Raw genomic sequence first — 16,936 nt, forward strand, 5'->3', positions numbered from 1 at the left:
TCTGCAGATAAAGGCAGCATTCGACAACAAACTCGTTTGTAACAGGTAATTGTCGGTTGAGCACATGATTTGACTACGAGACTTGTTGATCAAGCCTCATTGACAAAGGCAACAAAACTGGCCACCAGCACCAGGTGTCTTTCACTTGTTGATCCCAAATTTTCAGCAGCTGGGACAACATGAATTCAGATCCACCGAGATTTGAACTTGAATCACTGGATTCAGAATCCAGAGTGCTCACCATTACACCATGGAACCAACCATAGCAAAAAATTGTAAACTTTTCCCAAAACAACAAAACCATCTCCAACATTACAATTTGGCTCGGCCTTTTCTCATCCATAATGTCAGTTTCCCCTCTTTACGCTCTGCTAATTATTGATGCAGAGCAATTCACATAGATGCCGTCAACCATCAGAAGTCCTGTCATTATCCACAGCGGTTCCGCCAATTTTCTGATCGCAAAGCACTTTCAGTCCTTGTCCTTGTCCAGAAAATTACAAAGGAGGAAATTGGGGAGCTTAATCACAGGGAAAGGAGAACAATTTTGATTTGTGCAGTTCCGGTCAGAGAAATGTTTGTAAAAGGAATTTTTGCAGAGAGAGGGATTAAGCATTTCAGCTTGTTGCTGAACACTTCTCTCTGGGCATTGAGCTAAGCAGTAGTTTCTGTAGTGTAGTGGTTATCATGTTTGTCTCACACGCGAAATGACCTTAGTTTGATCGCAGGCAGAAATATTATTTTTGAAACAAAAACTTGTGTGCGATAAAATTGAACAAAAGCAGTCCGGGTCACATTGTCGCATGATGCAAGCTGCCTCAGACCCGGGCGAAAGCTCCCCGTACACCGAGCACACGCTCAGGAAAACCCCGGAGGAGAGGATATCCCGGTCACTGGGCCTTCCAGCAACACTGAACAAGCGCCTGGTCTGAAACTTTCCAGAGTAATAATTTGCAACTATTTCATTCACCAGTCAGGATGGCCGAGCGGTCTAAGGTGCTGTGTTCAGGTTGCAGTTTCCTCTTGAGGCATGGGTTTGAAACCCACTCCTGACATTAATTGTATTTAATTACAAACTCATTTGTTTTGACACCACTCTGAAGTGCATTGGGACATCCATCGAACTTCATAAAATTACTCCACATCAACGACAAACGGTAATATCAAAGTTACTTCAGAAACAGCCTCGATCCCGGGTGGCTGTCGCGAAAGCAATGGTTTTGTGAAGCATTGAAATGTGCCCTCGAAATATCTGGCACTGCTAATTTAAAAACACGGTTCTAAGTTGTTTCAGTGCAAAAGAAGGCAGGCTCGAAGGGCCAAATGTCCGACTCCAGCTCCTGGTTCTTGTGTTCTTATGCAGAGCACAGAACAAATGATTAAATTATCAACTCTCCCTCAGTTCGCATTTCTTTCATTGTGCAAAAGAAGATTATCGGTTCATTAATAATGTTTCCCCGTGAAAACAACATAAGATTTAAGGAAAATTAATCGCCCAACGTGGGGCTCGAACCCACGACCCTGAGATTAAGAGTCTCATGTTCTACCGACTGAGCTAGCCGGGTTTCTCAACAGCTGTACTGTCAATCCCCTTCAGAATATTGTCCGTGTCAATGAGATCACCTCTCTTTCTTCTGAACTCCAGAGAGTATCGGCATATTCGACACAATCTCTCACCATAAGACAGTCTTCTCATCCCAGGAATCAATCTGGTCAACCTCCGTTGTACCACCTCCCAGGCAAGTGTATCCTTCCTCAGATAAGGAGACCAAAACTGTGTGCAGTACTCCAGGTGTGGTCTCACCAGAGCCCTGTACAAGTGTAGCAAGACTTCCTTACTCTTGTACTATGGGCTATTTATCAGGTACTATGGGCTGAATATCCTGTTTTTCTGCTGATTCTACGGTTGTATAAAAATTTATTAAAATTTAACAGTCACTCGGCAAACTTATTTGTATTTCCTTCAGTGTGCAACACATGTGGATGGATTAATGATGATTGAAACAATTATTCAGTATCTCACAGACTTCAATTATTTTTGTCAACTTGCTCTGTAAAAATGCTTTCTGTGACCGAGAATCAAACCCAGACCACGGCAGTGAGAACACCAAATCCTAACCACTAGACTACCAGGGAACACTGCTTACAGCCTCTGCGATAGCTTTAAATATAGTCAGCTTACAATCACAGCTGAGAATTGTGCGGTGACACGGCGTGTAACTGGATTTGCTGGGAGCTGCGTGGAGAACACCAGCGGCAGGTCGGGGCCATAAAAGGAGCGGTGAGCGGCGGCCTGGGAGCAGCGTGGTGGTGTACCACGACAAGGTACAACGCGAGCTGGTGTAGGAGGGTGACGGCAGCGTAGTGTTATGTCATCAAAGTCCAGTTCGGTGATTGAAGCGTGGGCAGGTACAGCAGGAGCAGCGAGAGACTGGGGAGGTTGTGATCGGGGCCCAGGGGCGGGGTGAGTTCAGGGCTAGGGGCCCAGGGACAGCACGGGCCAGCCCACACTGCGATATGTGTGTACACCAGATCCGTGCAGCAGAGCTGGTCTCCAGTCGTCCAGGCGTTCGAGCAGCAGGAAGGTGGAGCGAGCAGCGCCCTATAAAGCCCAGCAGGAGTCGGGGATCGGCGGCAGTCGGAGGTGTAGCTGGAGGAGGAGCAGCGAGCAGCGAGCTACAGCTGGTGCAGGATCAAAAGTAAGAAAGAAGTTTAAAGTAATCGAAGGGTAACTTCACAACCAAGAGGGTTAGTGGTTGAGTAGTGCGTAGCTTTCCTTTCATTTTTCTTTCTTCTTGTTCTTAGCAATAAGAAACCTTGTCATTGTTGAAAAATTAATTAATTTAAGGGTTAAGTCATGGCAGGAGAGCCCAGACTTGTGTCATGCTCCACCCGAGCTATGTGGGAAGACAGCGACGCTTACAGCATCCCTGACGACTGCATGTGCAGGAAGTGTATCCAGCTGTAGCTCCTGGCAGACCACATTGTGGCACTGGAGCTGCACATGGATTCACTCTGGAGCATCCGCGATGCTGAGGAAGTCGTGAATAGTATGTTTAGTGAGTTGGTCATACCACAGTTAAAGGTTACTCAGGCAGATAAGGGATGTGTGACCAAAAAAAAAGAGCAGTGGAAGGAAGGTACTGCAGGTGTCCCCTGCAGCCATCTCTCTCCAAAACAGATACACCACCTTGGGTACTGTTGGGGGAGATCACTCATCAGGGGAAGGCAGCAGCAGCCGTCCATGGCACCAGGGTTGGCTCTGCTGCACAGGACGGCAGGAAAAAGAGTGGGAGAGCTGTAGTGATAGGGGATTCTATTGTAAGGGTAATAGTTTGGCGTTTCTGCGGGCGCAAACGAGACTCCAGGATTGTTTGTTGCCTCCCTGGTGCAAAGGTCAAGTATGTCTCGGAGCGGCTAAAGCGCATTCTGGAGGGGCAGGGTGAACAGCCAGCTGTAGTGGTGCATATTGATACCCACGATATAGATAAAAACGTGATGAGGTCCTACAAGCTCAGTTTAGGGATCTAGGAGTTAAATTAAAAAGTAGGACATCAAAGGTAGTAATCTCACGATTGCTACCAGTGCCACGTGCTCGTCAGAGTAGGAATTGCAGGATAGCTCAGATGAATACGTGGCTTGAGGAGTGATGCAGAAGAGAGGGATTCAAATTCCTGGGACATTGGAGCTTGTTCTGGGGGAGGTAGGACCAGTACAAACCAGACAGTCTGCACCTGGGCAGGATCGGAACCAATGTCCTAGGGGCAGTTTCTGCTAGTGCTGTTGGGAAGAGTTTCAACGAATATGGCAGGGGGATGGGAAGCTATGGAGGGAGACAGAGGGAAGTAAAATGGGACAGAAGCAAAAATGGAAAGAAGAAAAGTAAAAGTGGAGGACAGAGAAACCCAAGGCAAAAATCGAAAAGGGCCACATTATAGTAAAAGTCTAAAGAGACAAAGTGTGTTAAAACGACAACCTGAAAGCTCTGTGCCTCAATGCGAGGAGTATTCGTAATAAGGTGGATGAATTAACTGCGCAGGCAGCTATTAGTGAATATGATATAATTGAGATTATGGAGACATGACTCCAGGTTGATCAAGGTTGGGAACTCAACATCCAGAGGTATTCAACATTCAGGAAGGATAGACAGAAAGAAAAAGGAGGTGGGGTAGCGTTGCTGGTTAAAGCGGAAATTAATGCAGTGGTAAGGAAGGACATTAGCTTGGATGATGTGGAATCTGTATAGGTAGAGCTACGGAATATCAAAGGGCAGAAAACGCGAGTGGGGGTTGTGTACAGACCAGCAAACAGCAGTAGTGAGGTTGGGGACAGCATCAAACAAGAAATTAGAGATGCGTGCAATCATGGGCAACTTTAATCTGCATTTAGATTGGGCAAACCAAACTGGTAGAAATACGGTGGAGGAGCATTTCGTGGAGTGTATTAGAGATGGTTTTTTAGATTAATATGTCGAGGAACCAACTCGAGGGCTGGCCATCCTCAACTGGGTGATGTGTTATGAGAAAGGACTAATTAGCAATATTGTTGTGCGAGGCCCCTTGGGGAAGAGTGATCATAATATGTTAGAATTCTTTATTAAGATGGAGAGTGGCACAGTTAATTCAGAGACTCAGGTCCTGAACTTAAGGAAAGGTAACTTCGATGGTATGAGACATGAACTGGCTAGAATAGACTGGCGAATGAAACTTAAAGAGTTGACAGTGGATCGACAATGGCAAACATTTAAAGATCACATGGATGAATTTCAACAATTGTACATCCCTGTCTGGAGTAAAAATAAAATGGAGAAGGTGGCTCAACCGTAACTAACAAGGGAAATTAGGAATAGTGTTAAATCCACGGAAGGGGCATATAAGTTGGCCAGAAAAAGCAGCAAACCTGAGGACTGGGAGAAATTTAGAATTCCGCAGAGGAGGATAAGGATTTAATTAGGAAGGGGAAAATAAGAGTATGGGAACATAAAAACTGACTGCAAAAGCTTCTATAGATATGTGAAGCGAAAAAGATTAGTGAAGTCAAGACAGAGTTAGATATGGCCCTTCCGGCGAAAGGGATCAAGGGGTATTGAGAAAAAGCAGGAACGGGGTACTGATGCAATGATCAGCCATGATCTTATTGAATGGTGATGCAGGCTCGAAGGGCCGGATGGCCTACTCCTGCACCTATTTTCAATGTTTCTGTGATTCTATGTTTCTATGTCCCTTGCAATCGGAATCATGTGAATTTCTAATGGAGAACTGGGCTTGTATTCACTGGAGTTCAGAAGAATGAGAGGGGACCTCATAGAAACGTTTAAAATTCTGACGGGGTTAGATAGGTTAGATGCAGGAAGAATGTTCCCAATGTTGGGGAAGTCCAGAACCAGGGGACACAGTCTAAGGATAAGGGGGAAGCCATTTAGGACCGAGATGAGGAGGAATTTCTTCACCCAGAGAGTGGTGAACCTGTGGAATTCTCTACCACAGAAAGTTGTTGAGGCCAATTCACTAAATATATTCAAAAAGGAGTTAGATGAAGTCCTTACTATTAGGGGAATCAAGGGGTATGGTGAGAAAGCAGGAATGGGGTACTGAAGTTGCATGTTCAGCCATGAACTCATTGAATGGCGGTGCAGGCTAGAAGGGCCGAATGGCCTACGCCTGCACCTAGTTTCTATGTTTCTATGTTTCTATGTTTTATGAAATGGCAGACCAATTGAACAAATACTTTGGTTCCGTCTTCACGAAGGAAGACACATATAACCTTCCGGAAATACTAGAGGACCGAGCGTCTTGCGAGAAGGAGGAACTGAAGGAAATCCTTATTAGTCAGGAAATTGTGTTAGCGAAATAGATGCGATTGAAGGCCAATTAATCCCCAGGGCCTGATAGTCTGCACCCAGAGTACTTAAGGAAGTGGCCCTCGAAATAGTGGATGCATTGATGATCATTTTCCAACATTCTATAGACTCTGGATCAGTTCCTATGGATTAGAGGGTAGCTAATATAACCCAACTTTTTAAGAAAGGAGGGAGAGAGAAAACAGGGAATTATAGACTGGTTAGTCTGACATCGGTAGTGGGGAAAATGCTGGAATCAATTATTAAAGATGTAATAGCAGCGCATCGGGAAGGCAGTGACAGGATCCATCCAAGTCAGCATGGATTTGTGAGCTGGAAATCATGCTTGACAAATCTTCGAGAATTTTTTGAGGATGTAACCAGTAGAGTGGACAAGGGAGAACCAGTGAATTTGGATGTGGACTTTCAAAAAGCTTTTGACTAGGTCCCACACAAGAGATTAATGTGCAAAATTAAAGCAAATGGTATTGGGGTAATGTATTGACGTCGATAGAGAACTGGTTGGCAGACAGGAAGCAAAGAGCAGGAATAAACAGGTTCTTTTCAAAATGGCAGGCAGTGACTAGTGGGGTATTACAAGGTTTAGTGCTGGGACCCCAGCTCTTTAAAATGTACATTAAGAATTTAGACGAAAGAATTGAATGTAATATCTCCAAGTTTGCAGATGACACTAAGCTGGCTGGCAGTGTGAGCTGTGAGGAGGAAACTAAGAGTCGGCAGGGTGAATTGGACAGGTTAGGTGAGTCGGCAAATGCATGGCAGATGCAGTATAATGTGGATAAATGTGAGGTTATCCACTTTGGTGGCAAAAACAGGAAGGCAGAATATTACCTGGATTGTGAGAGATTAGGAAAAGGGGAGGTGCAATGAGACCTGGGAGTCATGGTACATCAGTCATTGAAAGTTGGCATGCAGGTATAGCAGGCAGTGAAGAAGTTAAATGGCATGTTGGCCTTCAGAGCAAGATTTGAGTATAGGAGCAGGGAGGTCTTACTGCAGTTGAACAGGGCCTTGGTGAGGACACACCTTTGATCTCCTAATACACCTTTGATCTCTTAACCTGCGGAAGGGCTGTTGAGAGAGTGCAGCGAAGGGTCACCGGACTGATTCCCGAGATGGCAGGACTGACATATGAAGAAAGACTGGATCGACTAGGCTTATATTGACAGGAATTTAGAAGAATGAGAGGGGATCTCATAGAAACATATAAAATTCTGATGGGATTGGACATGTTACATGCAGGAAGAATGTTCCCAATGTTGGGGAAGTCCAGAACCAGGAGTCACAGTCTAAGGATAAGGGGTAAGCCAGTTAGGACTGAGATGAGGAGAGACTTCTTCACTTAGAGAATTGTGAACCTATGGAATTCTCCACCACAGAAAGTTGTTGAGGCCAGTTCGTTAGATGTGTTCAAAAGGGAGTTAGATGCGGCCCTTACGGCTAAAGGGATCAAGTGGCGTGGAGAGAAAGCAGGAATGGGGAACTGAAGTTGCATGATCAGCCATGATCATATTGGATGGTGGTGAAGGCTCGAAGGGCCTGCACCTGCACCTATTTTCTATGTTTCTATTATATTTGAACTGTTTAAAACTGTAGTTAGGCCAAAGCGAGAGTACTGAGCACTGTTCTGGTCACCAAATCACAGGAAATGTTAATTGAACTGCAAAGGGTACAACGGAGATTCACAAGGATTTTGCCAGGACTGTACAATTTTAGCCATGAGACATGATTGGATAGCCTGCGGTTGTTTACTGTGGAACAGAGAATGCGGAGGGGGAGACTTGATTGCGGTGCATGAAATGATGTGGGGCCCAGATAGAGTGGGTTACTATGGAGCTAATTCCCTCAGCAGAGATGGAAATTACCAAGCGGGAGAGAATTAAATAAAGATTTGAAGGATTAGAGGGGATTAGTGAAGAACACTTCTGAACCCAAACACTAGTGTGGGTTTGGAGGTCACTGCCTGAATGGTAGTAAATGCAGAAAACCGCATCGTATTTACAAAGGGTTTGGTTATGCACGTGAAGTGCTGTAACCGACATGGCTACGGACCAAGAGCTGGAAAGTGAGATTAGGCTGGAGAGCTCCTTTTCAGCCCACATAGACACGGTGGGCCCAATGGCCGCTCTCTGTGCTGTAACTTTCTGTGATTCTACCATTCCCAGTCTTTCCTTATAAGTTTTTTAAGAAAAGGCAATTATGTCATTCTTTTAGCAATGTGAGACTTTTGTCTCCGGGTCTTCTGGGCTTTATCTGATTGGGAATTGTGCTTATGTTATTAAAAGTCTTGCTGTGAAAGTTGTTGATATCATCTGTTTGTTCAGTAACTTTAACTAAACCCAGTCAGCAGGGGGCCCGATGTTATAACTGGATGGATTCTCTCGCCTATAAATAAGAGGAAACTTCTCATTGTCTCAATCGGTTAATTGCTCCCAGCATTAATACCAACCATCGATTCATCGATTCGAATCACAAGGGAAAATGTCTCTTGGTTTTCACATCAAGCTCCAGATTCTATGGGCAATTTTTGATGTCCAAAAGATTTACTATCCTCTGCTGGCTGCTGTGTGTGTCCCTGGTAAGTTCCTCCTTTCACTCGGTATTTCAATAACCCGAGATTAACAGTAAATGGCTTCTTAGTCCCCGTGTCCAGCTTTTTATTCAATTACTTTCCTTGCAGTATAGCAACGAATAAACTTCAAAAATACATCGATGTCTGAAAACACTTTGGGGCATCCTGTGGTCATGAAAGGTGCTGCACTCCGGCAATTCATTCATTCATTCATTGATAGAAACATAGAAACATAGAAAACAGGTGCGGGAGTAGGCCATTCGGCCCTTCGAGCCTGCACCGCCATTCAATGAGATCATGGCTGATCATTCCCTCAGTACCCCTTTCCTGCTTTCTCTCCATATCCCTTGATCCCGTTAGCCAAAAAGGCCATATCTAACTCCCTCTTGAATATATCCAATGAACTGGCCTCAACAACTCTCTGCGATACAGAATTCCACAGGTTAACAACTCTCTGAGTGAACAAGTTTCTCCTCATCTCACTGCTAAATGTCCTACCTTTTATCCTAAGATTGTGTCCCCTGGTTCTGGACTTCCCCAACATCGGGACCATTCTTCCCGCATCTAACCTGCCCAGTTCCGTCAGAATCTTACATGTTTCCATGAGATCCCCTCTCATCCTTCTAAACTCCAGTGTATAAAGGCCCAGTTGATCCTGTTTATCCTCATATGTCAGTCCAGCCATCCCGGGAATCAGTCTGCAGAACCTTCGCTGCACTCCCTCAATTGCAAGAACGTCCTTCCTTCGGTTAGAAGATAAAATTAAACACAATATTCCAGTTGAGGCTTCACCAAGACCCTGTACAACTGCAGTAAGATCTTCCTGCTCCTGTACTCAAATCCCCTAGCTATGAGGGCCAACATACCATTTGTCTTCTTCACCGCCTGCTGTACCTGTATGCCAACTTTCAATGACTAATGAACCATGACACCCAGGTCTCGTTACACCTCCCCTTTCCCTGATCTGCTGCCATTCAGATAATATTCTGCCTTCGTGTTTTTACCCCCAAAGTGGATAACCTCACATTTATCCACATTATACTGCATCTGCCATGCATTTTCCCACTCACCTAACCTGTCCAAGTCACCCTGCAGCCTCTTAACATCCCCCTCACAGCTCACACTGCCACCCAGTTTAGTGTCATCTGCAAACTTGGAGATATTACACTCAATTCCTTCATCTAAATCGTTGATGTATATTGTAATGAGCTGGGGTCCCAGCACTGAGCCCTGCGGCACTCCACTAGTCACTGCCTGCCATTCTGAAAAGGACCCGTTTATCCCTACTCTCTGCTTCCTGTCTGCCAACCAGTTCTCTATCCACATCAGTACATTACCCCCAATACCATGATCTATGATTTTGCACACCAATCTCGTGGGTGGGACCTTGTGAAAAGCCTTTTGAAAGTCCAAATACACCACATCCACTGGTTCTCCCTTGTCCACTCTGCTCGTTACTTCCTCAAAAAATTCCAGAAGATTCGTCAAGCCTGATTTCCCATTCATTAATCCATGCTGACTTGGACCGGTCCTATCACTGCTTTCCAGATGTGTTGCTATTTCGTCCTTAATGATTGATTCCAACATTTTCCCCACGACTGATGTCAGGCTAACCGGTCTATAATTACCCGTTTTCTCTCTCCCTCCTTTTTTAAAAAGTGGTGTTACATTAGCTCCCCTCCAGTCCATAGGAACTGATCCAGAGTCGATAGACTGTTGGAAAATGACCACCAATGCATCCTCTATTTCTAGGACCACTTCCTTCAGTACTCTTTCTTCCTTCCTTTCTCCTGCCTCTCTGTTGTTTTGTGAATCGCTCCTGTGTGTGTTTGATTCTGGTCCATGCTGCACTGATGTGAACTCCCATTCATTGCTAGCAGTTCAATGGATGCTGTGTCTTTCATTTGTCATTATTTGTTCCATTTCAGCAATCGTATTTAGATCTGACTCTTCTGTCAGGCGATGGGACCAGCCATACTACTTATTCTCTCACTTTAAAGGGGATACTTTGCTGTAAATTCTGAGTCCGAGTTTCGGCTGAGAAACTGTTCCATGATCTCACACAAATTAGACAATTTCTGCATTATACAGTTGATTATTTAATTGTACAAATGAGTCAGAACAGTTAGCTGACAGAATCATTGATAATACAATCTGATTCAGCTGCCGCACTTTCCATCATTTCCAGTTTTAAGTTATGTCACTGTTTCTGAATAGTTAAATTACAGTTCTGATTTTGATCCCGGTTTATTATTATGCAGCACATTTAATGGTTTGATTACTGAGACTGAATCTGCATTATCAATTGAATCCCGTGCCTGCCTGATACAGTTCATCATATGGCTGATCGAATGTATATTCATTGTAGCGTAGTGTTTTGTTAGTGACACCATTCGTTGTTGGATTGTGATTTATTCATTATATGAATTAAAAGCCGAGTGCACTCACACCACTTGAGGAAAAGAGCAAGAGTCACAGTGTTTGAATAGAATGGAAATATTTGCCGGCACAGATCCGATGCACCGATTGGCCTCTTCCTGTGCTCTACTATTCTACGATTTTACGATTCTCGCTTCTGAAACCCAGTTTTGGAGTAATGGCCTGGGATTTGCTCTCAGCATTTGCCATCATTACAACTGTGAACCTGAGAGCAATGTCCGGAGTAAGCACATGCACAGCTGCAGGTGGAAATCCAGGAGTTGCTGCCAGTCATTCCATGTTCCTCCAGAGGACTCGCTGTTAAACTCCCCACAGCCGGCAATCAATTCAACTCGCTGACATAAATTAAACTTTTATGCTGTTATATCTCTCTTAAAAGCCCCGGAAATAGTCAAGCCTGGTTGAAAGAGACGTAACTTTGTTTTTGATGGTGTATTACACTCTAATTACTTCTGAACCGTCGTCCTGGCACTAAACATCGAATCTTATACCGACGTTATGTCAAAATCTTCCACAATGATAAAAATTCCAAGTTATTTATAACTTAAAAAACATGTTTACTTATATTATTTCAGTTTCTACATTATTCCTGTAAATGTCCCAATCTATATTTCACTCTCTGTAAAATAATTAAAACGTGAAGGATAATCAGTGCATTTTACTTCCCAATTTGCAATCTGTGAATTGTTCAATGTGATTGGCTGCTGAGCCAGCTTTATGACATCACTGTTGCTGGAGTCTGGAGATCCCCTATACTTGCCTCAAATGAAAGTTACTATCAGCGGGGTGATATTGATGCCGCAGGAATCACTGGATCTTTGTGGGCAGCATTGTTCGAGGTCAGCGGTGAGCACCATCACGTTTCCACTGACCGCAAAATCTGGGCGATTATAGTTTGAATCATATTATTCCACTATTTACAGTAAGAGCAGCATTGTTCCAACTGTAACCTGTAAGGTAATTGAGAAATTGTGGGGAAAAATGAATAATATTAAGGGGACATTCTCCGCCGTTGTATTCTTGGTGCAGCACATGACACGTGAACATGAATTTCCAATTGCCGAGTGTAGAATCAGAGAATGGTTACAGCACAGAAGGACATACGGCCAATCTAGCCTGTGCCAGATCTCTGCAAGGGCACTTCAGCTATTCCCACTCCCCATCCTTTCCCCTGAGCCCGAGGAGTTGTTTCCTTCAGAAGAGCACAGGATATCAGTTACTCGGCTCCTCGAATGTTAATCCATCGCGAATCCAATGGGAAAAGCATCAGGATTGGAATCACATCTAATATCCAAAACAAACATTAATTCAGAATTGAACATTTTGTATTTGAAGCACAAATGTGGAACAATATTTCTACATGAGATGTAAACTAGTTGTAATTTGAAATGTATATGCGACAGGCTCGCGAGGGAGATGGTGGAAGCAGTGAGAGTTGACTCATTCAGAGGCAAGTTCGATAAATATGCTTCAAAAATTACCTTTCCAGGATAGAGTGTATGTGTCTTTCCCCTCGCCCCACACCAAACCTGCATCCTTCTGTGACCGCCCTGGAAAACTCTCTCTCCCGACTTTCTTACAACTGCACTTACGAGATCCCAACTGTCCAGCCTTCGGCCCTCCATTCACCACGATATTTCTGCAGCTACCGATCTGCTCAACCACACCCTCACCACCACATTTGTTGGCCCAGTCCCGATTAAAACAATCAGTCTCTCTCTCACACTGGCTGTTCCACCTGGTGCAGTACCCAACTTCACTCACTTAAGTCTAAGAGACACAGACTTAAACGGATATGGCGGACAACTGGTTTAGCTATTCACCGCCAATAATAATGTATTATTGGGTCCTGCTCCTGTCTGACAAAATTGCTCCCTACTCCAGAATCATTCTGGAATGCAAAGATCAAACCGGCTTCCATTGTCTAGTGCTAACCATCTTCTTAAACCCTCTCCCCAGTCTCCTTCATCCTCACCTCGCACAACAATATTAGGCGCTCATGCACTTCTTCGTCTCTAAGATTGAGACCATCCAATAAGCTGCCTCTGCCACTTTGCTTCCTTCCCCTAGGCCACCGTGACAAACTTCCTCTCAGGATCGCCCTGCCCTAGGCCGGGACTTGCATATGTTTCCACTTTCTCTCTCATCTCCCCTCATGACTGATCTGTGCTGAAATTGTTCATGTATCACTTCCTGCTCCCTCGACCCTATTACCACCAAACTGATCACCACCCAACATTCCTTCCTGCCTCCCATGTTAACGGACACAGTTAATGGTTCTCACTCCTCGCGCTCTATCCCCCTCTCCTTCAAACCTGCTGTGATCAACCCTCGCCTCAAAAAAGCAAACCGCTTGACCACTCTGTCCTTGGAACCTACCGCCCCCATGTCCATCCACCCTTTCCTCACCAATGTCCTTCATTGTGTTGTCACCTCACAAATCCGTGTGCATCTTTCCCACCTCCATGTTCGATTCTGTCCACTCAGGTTTCTGCCCATGCCATATCACCGAAACAGCTCATCATGGTCAGAAATGTCATCCTACATGACTGTGACAAAGATAAGCTATCCCTCCTCGTCCTTCTTGACATATCTGCATTCTTTCACACTGCTGACCACTCCATTCTCCTTCAACGCCACTCCACAGTCATCCAGCTGGGGGAGACTGCACTGGGCTTGTTCATTCTTATCTTTCTAATCTTAACCAGAGAATCACCTGCAAAGGCTTCTCTTCCCGCTCCCACATCGTTACATCTGGTGTCCTCCATGGATTTATCCTTGGCCCCCTCCTATTTCTCATCTGCATTCTACCCCTTGGCGACATCATCTGAAAACACAGCGTCAGTTTCCCCATGTACGCTGATGACACTCAGCTCGAAGTCACCACCACTTCCCTTGACCCCTCCAAAGACTCTAAATTTTCAGACTGTGGTCTGACATCCAGTTCTGGATAAGCAGACAATTTCTCCCATAAAATATTGGGAAGCTGTTGCCTTCGGTCCCTGCCACCAACTGCGTTCTCCAGCCACTTACATCATCACTCTCCCCATCTTCTGTCTGAGGCTCAATCACAATGTTTACAACCATGCTGGTACATGTGATCCTGAGATGAGCTTCTGAACATATACCGTTCCATAACTAACACTGCTTTTTTCCACCTCCATAACATCGCCCGTCACCACTCCTGCCTCAGCTCAACTGCTGCTGAAACCCTCACTCATTCTTTTGTTACCTGTAGAATTGACTGTTCCAATGCTCCACTGCCCAGCCACATTCTACCCTACGTAAATTTGAGCTGATCCAAAACTCGGCTGCCCTGTCAGAACTCGCACCAAGTTCACCCATCCCCCTGTACTTGCTGACCTACATTGTCTCCCCGTGAAGTAACGACTCTATTTCAAAATATTGTTGTTAAATCCATGCAAGTCTTCGCCCCTCCCTATCTCTGTAAACTTCCCCAGTCCTACAACCCCCCAAGATATCTGCGCTCCTCTAATTCTGCACTCTTGAGCATCCCTGATTTTAATCGCTCAAACATTGGTGGCCGTGCCTTCTGTTACCTGGGCCCTAAGCTCTGGAATTCCCTGCCGAACTCTCTCCGCCTCTCTTCCTCGATTTCCACCTTTACGACGCTCCTTCAAACCGACCTTTTTGACTAAGCTTTGGTCGTCTGCCGCAATTTATCCTTATGTGTCTGGGCATTAATTTTTGTATTATAATACACCTGCGGAGCACCTTGGAAAGCTTCACTGTATAAAGACGAGATATAAATACCTTGTTGCTGCAGTTGTAATTGGAGACATGTCATGTGGTAAAAGTAGCTGCTGAGGGGGAACACGTGACGTTGGATCTGTACTTCCCAATGCTCGCCACCAGGGGGCTTCTCTTCCACACATTTGTTTTTTAAATTCGTAGCCAATCTTTCCAATTCTTTGTCAAATCACTAACGCCAGAGGTCACCTTGCACACATCAAGGATCACTCTGCGCCAATCCTCTTAGCCAAAAGGCCGAGAGCCACTGCACCGTTCCTGCAAGTACTGCAATACCAGGTTCGTGCCATGGAGGTGGATGGGTCAGGCCCCCCACACACCTCCGTGGAGGTGGATGGGTCAATCCACCCCACCCACCTCCTATGGCTCTATTGTACACAATTGGCAGCGATTGATTGCTCTGATTAGACAACGACACAATCATCATTACATCGTGCGACAACCCGGAAGCTAACAGGTGAATTAGATGAACTGTAGGATTTTTATTCATCCAGTAACTCCTATGATACTATTGCGTAGATTACAAACATTTGATAGCCAGGTTTGGGTTGTGACATTGTACAGGTGCGTTCAATGCCTTGAACCAATGACCATTTTTGATCTATGAGCACAGAGAGTGGGTGTTGTCAGTTTACAATCCCATCCTAAGGGCACAATCAATTGTCCCATTCCTCTTACTGCCAGGCCTCTTCTATCCCATCCCCACCTTGGGACAGTAAGTTCAGCTGTATCACTCCAACAACTAACTCGAACAGTCTGCAATTCAATCCAGCAAATACCCCCAATTTCATTCTCCCGCGGGCTCACGTGTAGGTGAAGCTCACACTTCTCCATTCATTATTTTAGGGTTTGCTCTAAAATCAGGTTCTGGTTTGAACCGTGTTTCATTTGGTCCCATTGTGTCTCGTATTTTGCGATACTTTACCGATTCCTCTGATTAAAATCTCCACGTATCTCCATCACCGATAACATGATATGGTTCCATCACTTGATGAAATGCCAAGCAGCAAAATTCTTGGCGCATGTCATGTTATTGTGAAGAACGATATTATCCCTGTTATAGATCCGACTCCGTCATGTCTTTGGAAACTCAGCAAACTACTGTATGTGTCCGCTGTTTGTGCATAAAAACCCTATTTTCCTCTTGCTTACAGTTAATGTGGTGACGATTGCGATCCTATCTCGGGGAAAGTGTGGTCTCTCCAAATGTGTCACTCACTACCTGGTGGCCATGGCAGCGGCGGATCTACTGGTCGTGATCATCGATCTGATACTGAGGCAGGTTCCTATTGTTTATCGGGATCAATTTTTTTTTCTGTTGCACGTTAAAATGTGTAATATCCACGCTATCCTGCTTTATGCAGCCACAGATTGTTCTGTCTGGTTCACCGTCACTTTCACCTTCGATCGATTTGTGGCCATTTGTTGCCAGAAGCTGAAATTGAAATATTGCACGGAGCAAACAGCGACTGTGGTTCTAGGAACAGTGACAGTGCTGAGCTGTCTGAGGAACATTTTCTGGTATTTTCTGTATACAAGTGAATATTGGCTGTCCAACAGTCCATGGTTTTGCCGCGTGAAAATTGGTGTCTCTCGTTCGCTGGTCTGGACTATCGTTGAATTAATGCATTACATTTTAACACCTTTTATTCCATTTATTTTGATTCTACTGTTCAATGCTTTAATGGTCAGACAGATTTTAGTGTCCAACAGAGCCCGCAGTAGACTCCGGGGTCGGAGCAGTGGCGAGAGCCCCAGTGACCCAGAGATGGAGAACCGAAGGAAATCGATGATTGTACTGTTTGTTATATCGGGGAATTTCATACTGTTATGGGTGGTGTTCATGGTCTGTTCTGTGTTGAGACGATTGGATTACTTGGGATACTCTGTTTCTCCGCCCACATTTTTATCGGAAATCAGCTTCATGCTCCAGCTCCTGAGTTGCTGCACGAACACTTTTATTTACGCAGTGACCCAGAAGAAATTCAGAGAGGATTTGATGAATGTAGTCACATGTCCTTTCACAATGATGCTCAAGTTAATTCGATGAGAAGGTTTCATATTTTCTGATATCATATATTGTTATGTCATATTCTGTTAATTTCACTATCGGCTTTATGTAATTGATATTTTATGAAACATATCTCAAGCTGTTTGAAACTTAACAGTAATTTAATATCATAGTAGGGTCCTTGCAGACATGTGTTCCCCCAGGGCAGCACGTTACCCAAGAGCAGATTGATGCCTCAGACAGTCAGGGGCTGAGCTCAGTATCCAGGGGTATATTGGCAATG

The 16,936-nt window shown here is 44.7% G+C and overlaps 1 protein-coding gene and 1 non-coding gene across 2 annotated transcripts; one reads left to right on the plus strand and one right to left on the minus strand.

Annotated features, from left to right (window-relative positions):
- Positions 1-1,492: 1,492 nt before the first annotated feature.
- Positions 1,493-1,565, minus strand: trnak-cuu (transfer RNA lysine (anticodon CUU)). Its single transcript has one exon. It is a non-coding gene; the product is annotated as a tRNA-Lys (tRNA).
- Positions 1,566-8,341: 6,776 nt separating this feature from the next.
- Positions 8,342-16,692, plus strand: LOC139249574 (probable G-protein coupled receptor 139). Its single transcript, XM_070872520.1, has 2 exons — positions 8,342-8,438; positions 15,797-16,692. The coding sequence occupies exons 1-2, from the start codon at positions 8,342-8,344 to the stop codon at positions 16,690-16,692; spliced, it is 993 nt and encodes a 330-aa protein (XP_070728621.1).
- The last annotated feature ends 244 nt before the right edge of the window (positions 16,693-16,936 follow it).

This window comes from Pristiophorus japonicus, unplaced genomic scaffold (genome assembly GCF_044704955.1).
Source record: "Pristiophorus japonicus isolate sPriJap1 unplaced genomic scaffold, sPriJap1.hap1 HAP1_SCAFFOLD_327, whole genome shotgun sequence".
In the NCBI taxonomy this organism is placed as follows: Eukaryota; Metazoa; Chordata; class Chondrichthyes; family Pristiophoridae; genus Pristiophorus; species Pristiophorus japonicus.

What these genes read in the sequence shown, in the direction of transcription:
- LOC139249574 (XM_070872520.1), top strand. Translation starts at nt 8,342, where the DNA reads ATGTCTCTTGGTTTTCACATCAAGCTCCAGATTCTATGGGCAATTTTT. An exon ending in GGCTGCTGTGTGTGTCCCTG is followed by an intron (nt 8,439 to 15,796) that starts GTAAGTTCCTCC and finishes TCTTGCTTACAG; the next exon opens with TTAATGTGGTGACGATTGCG.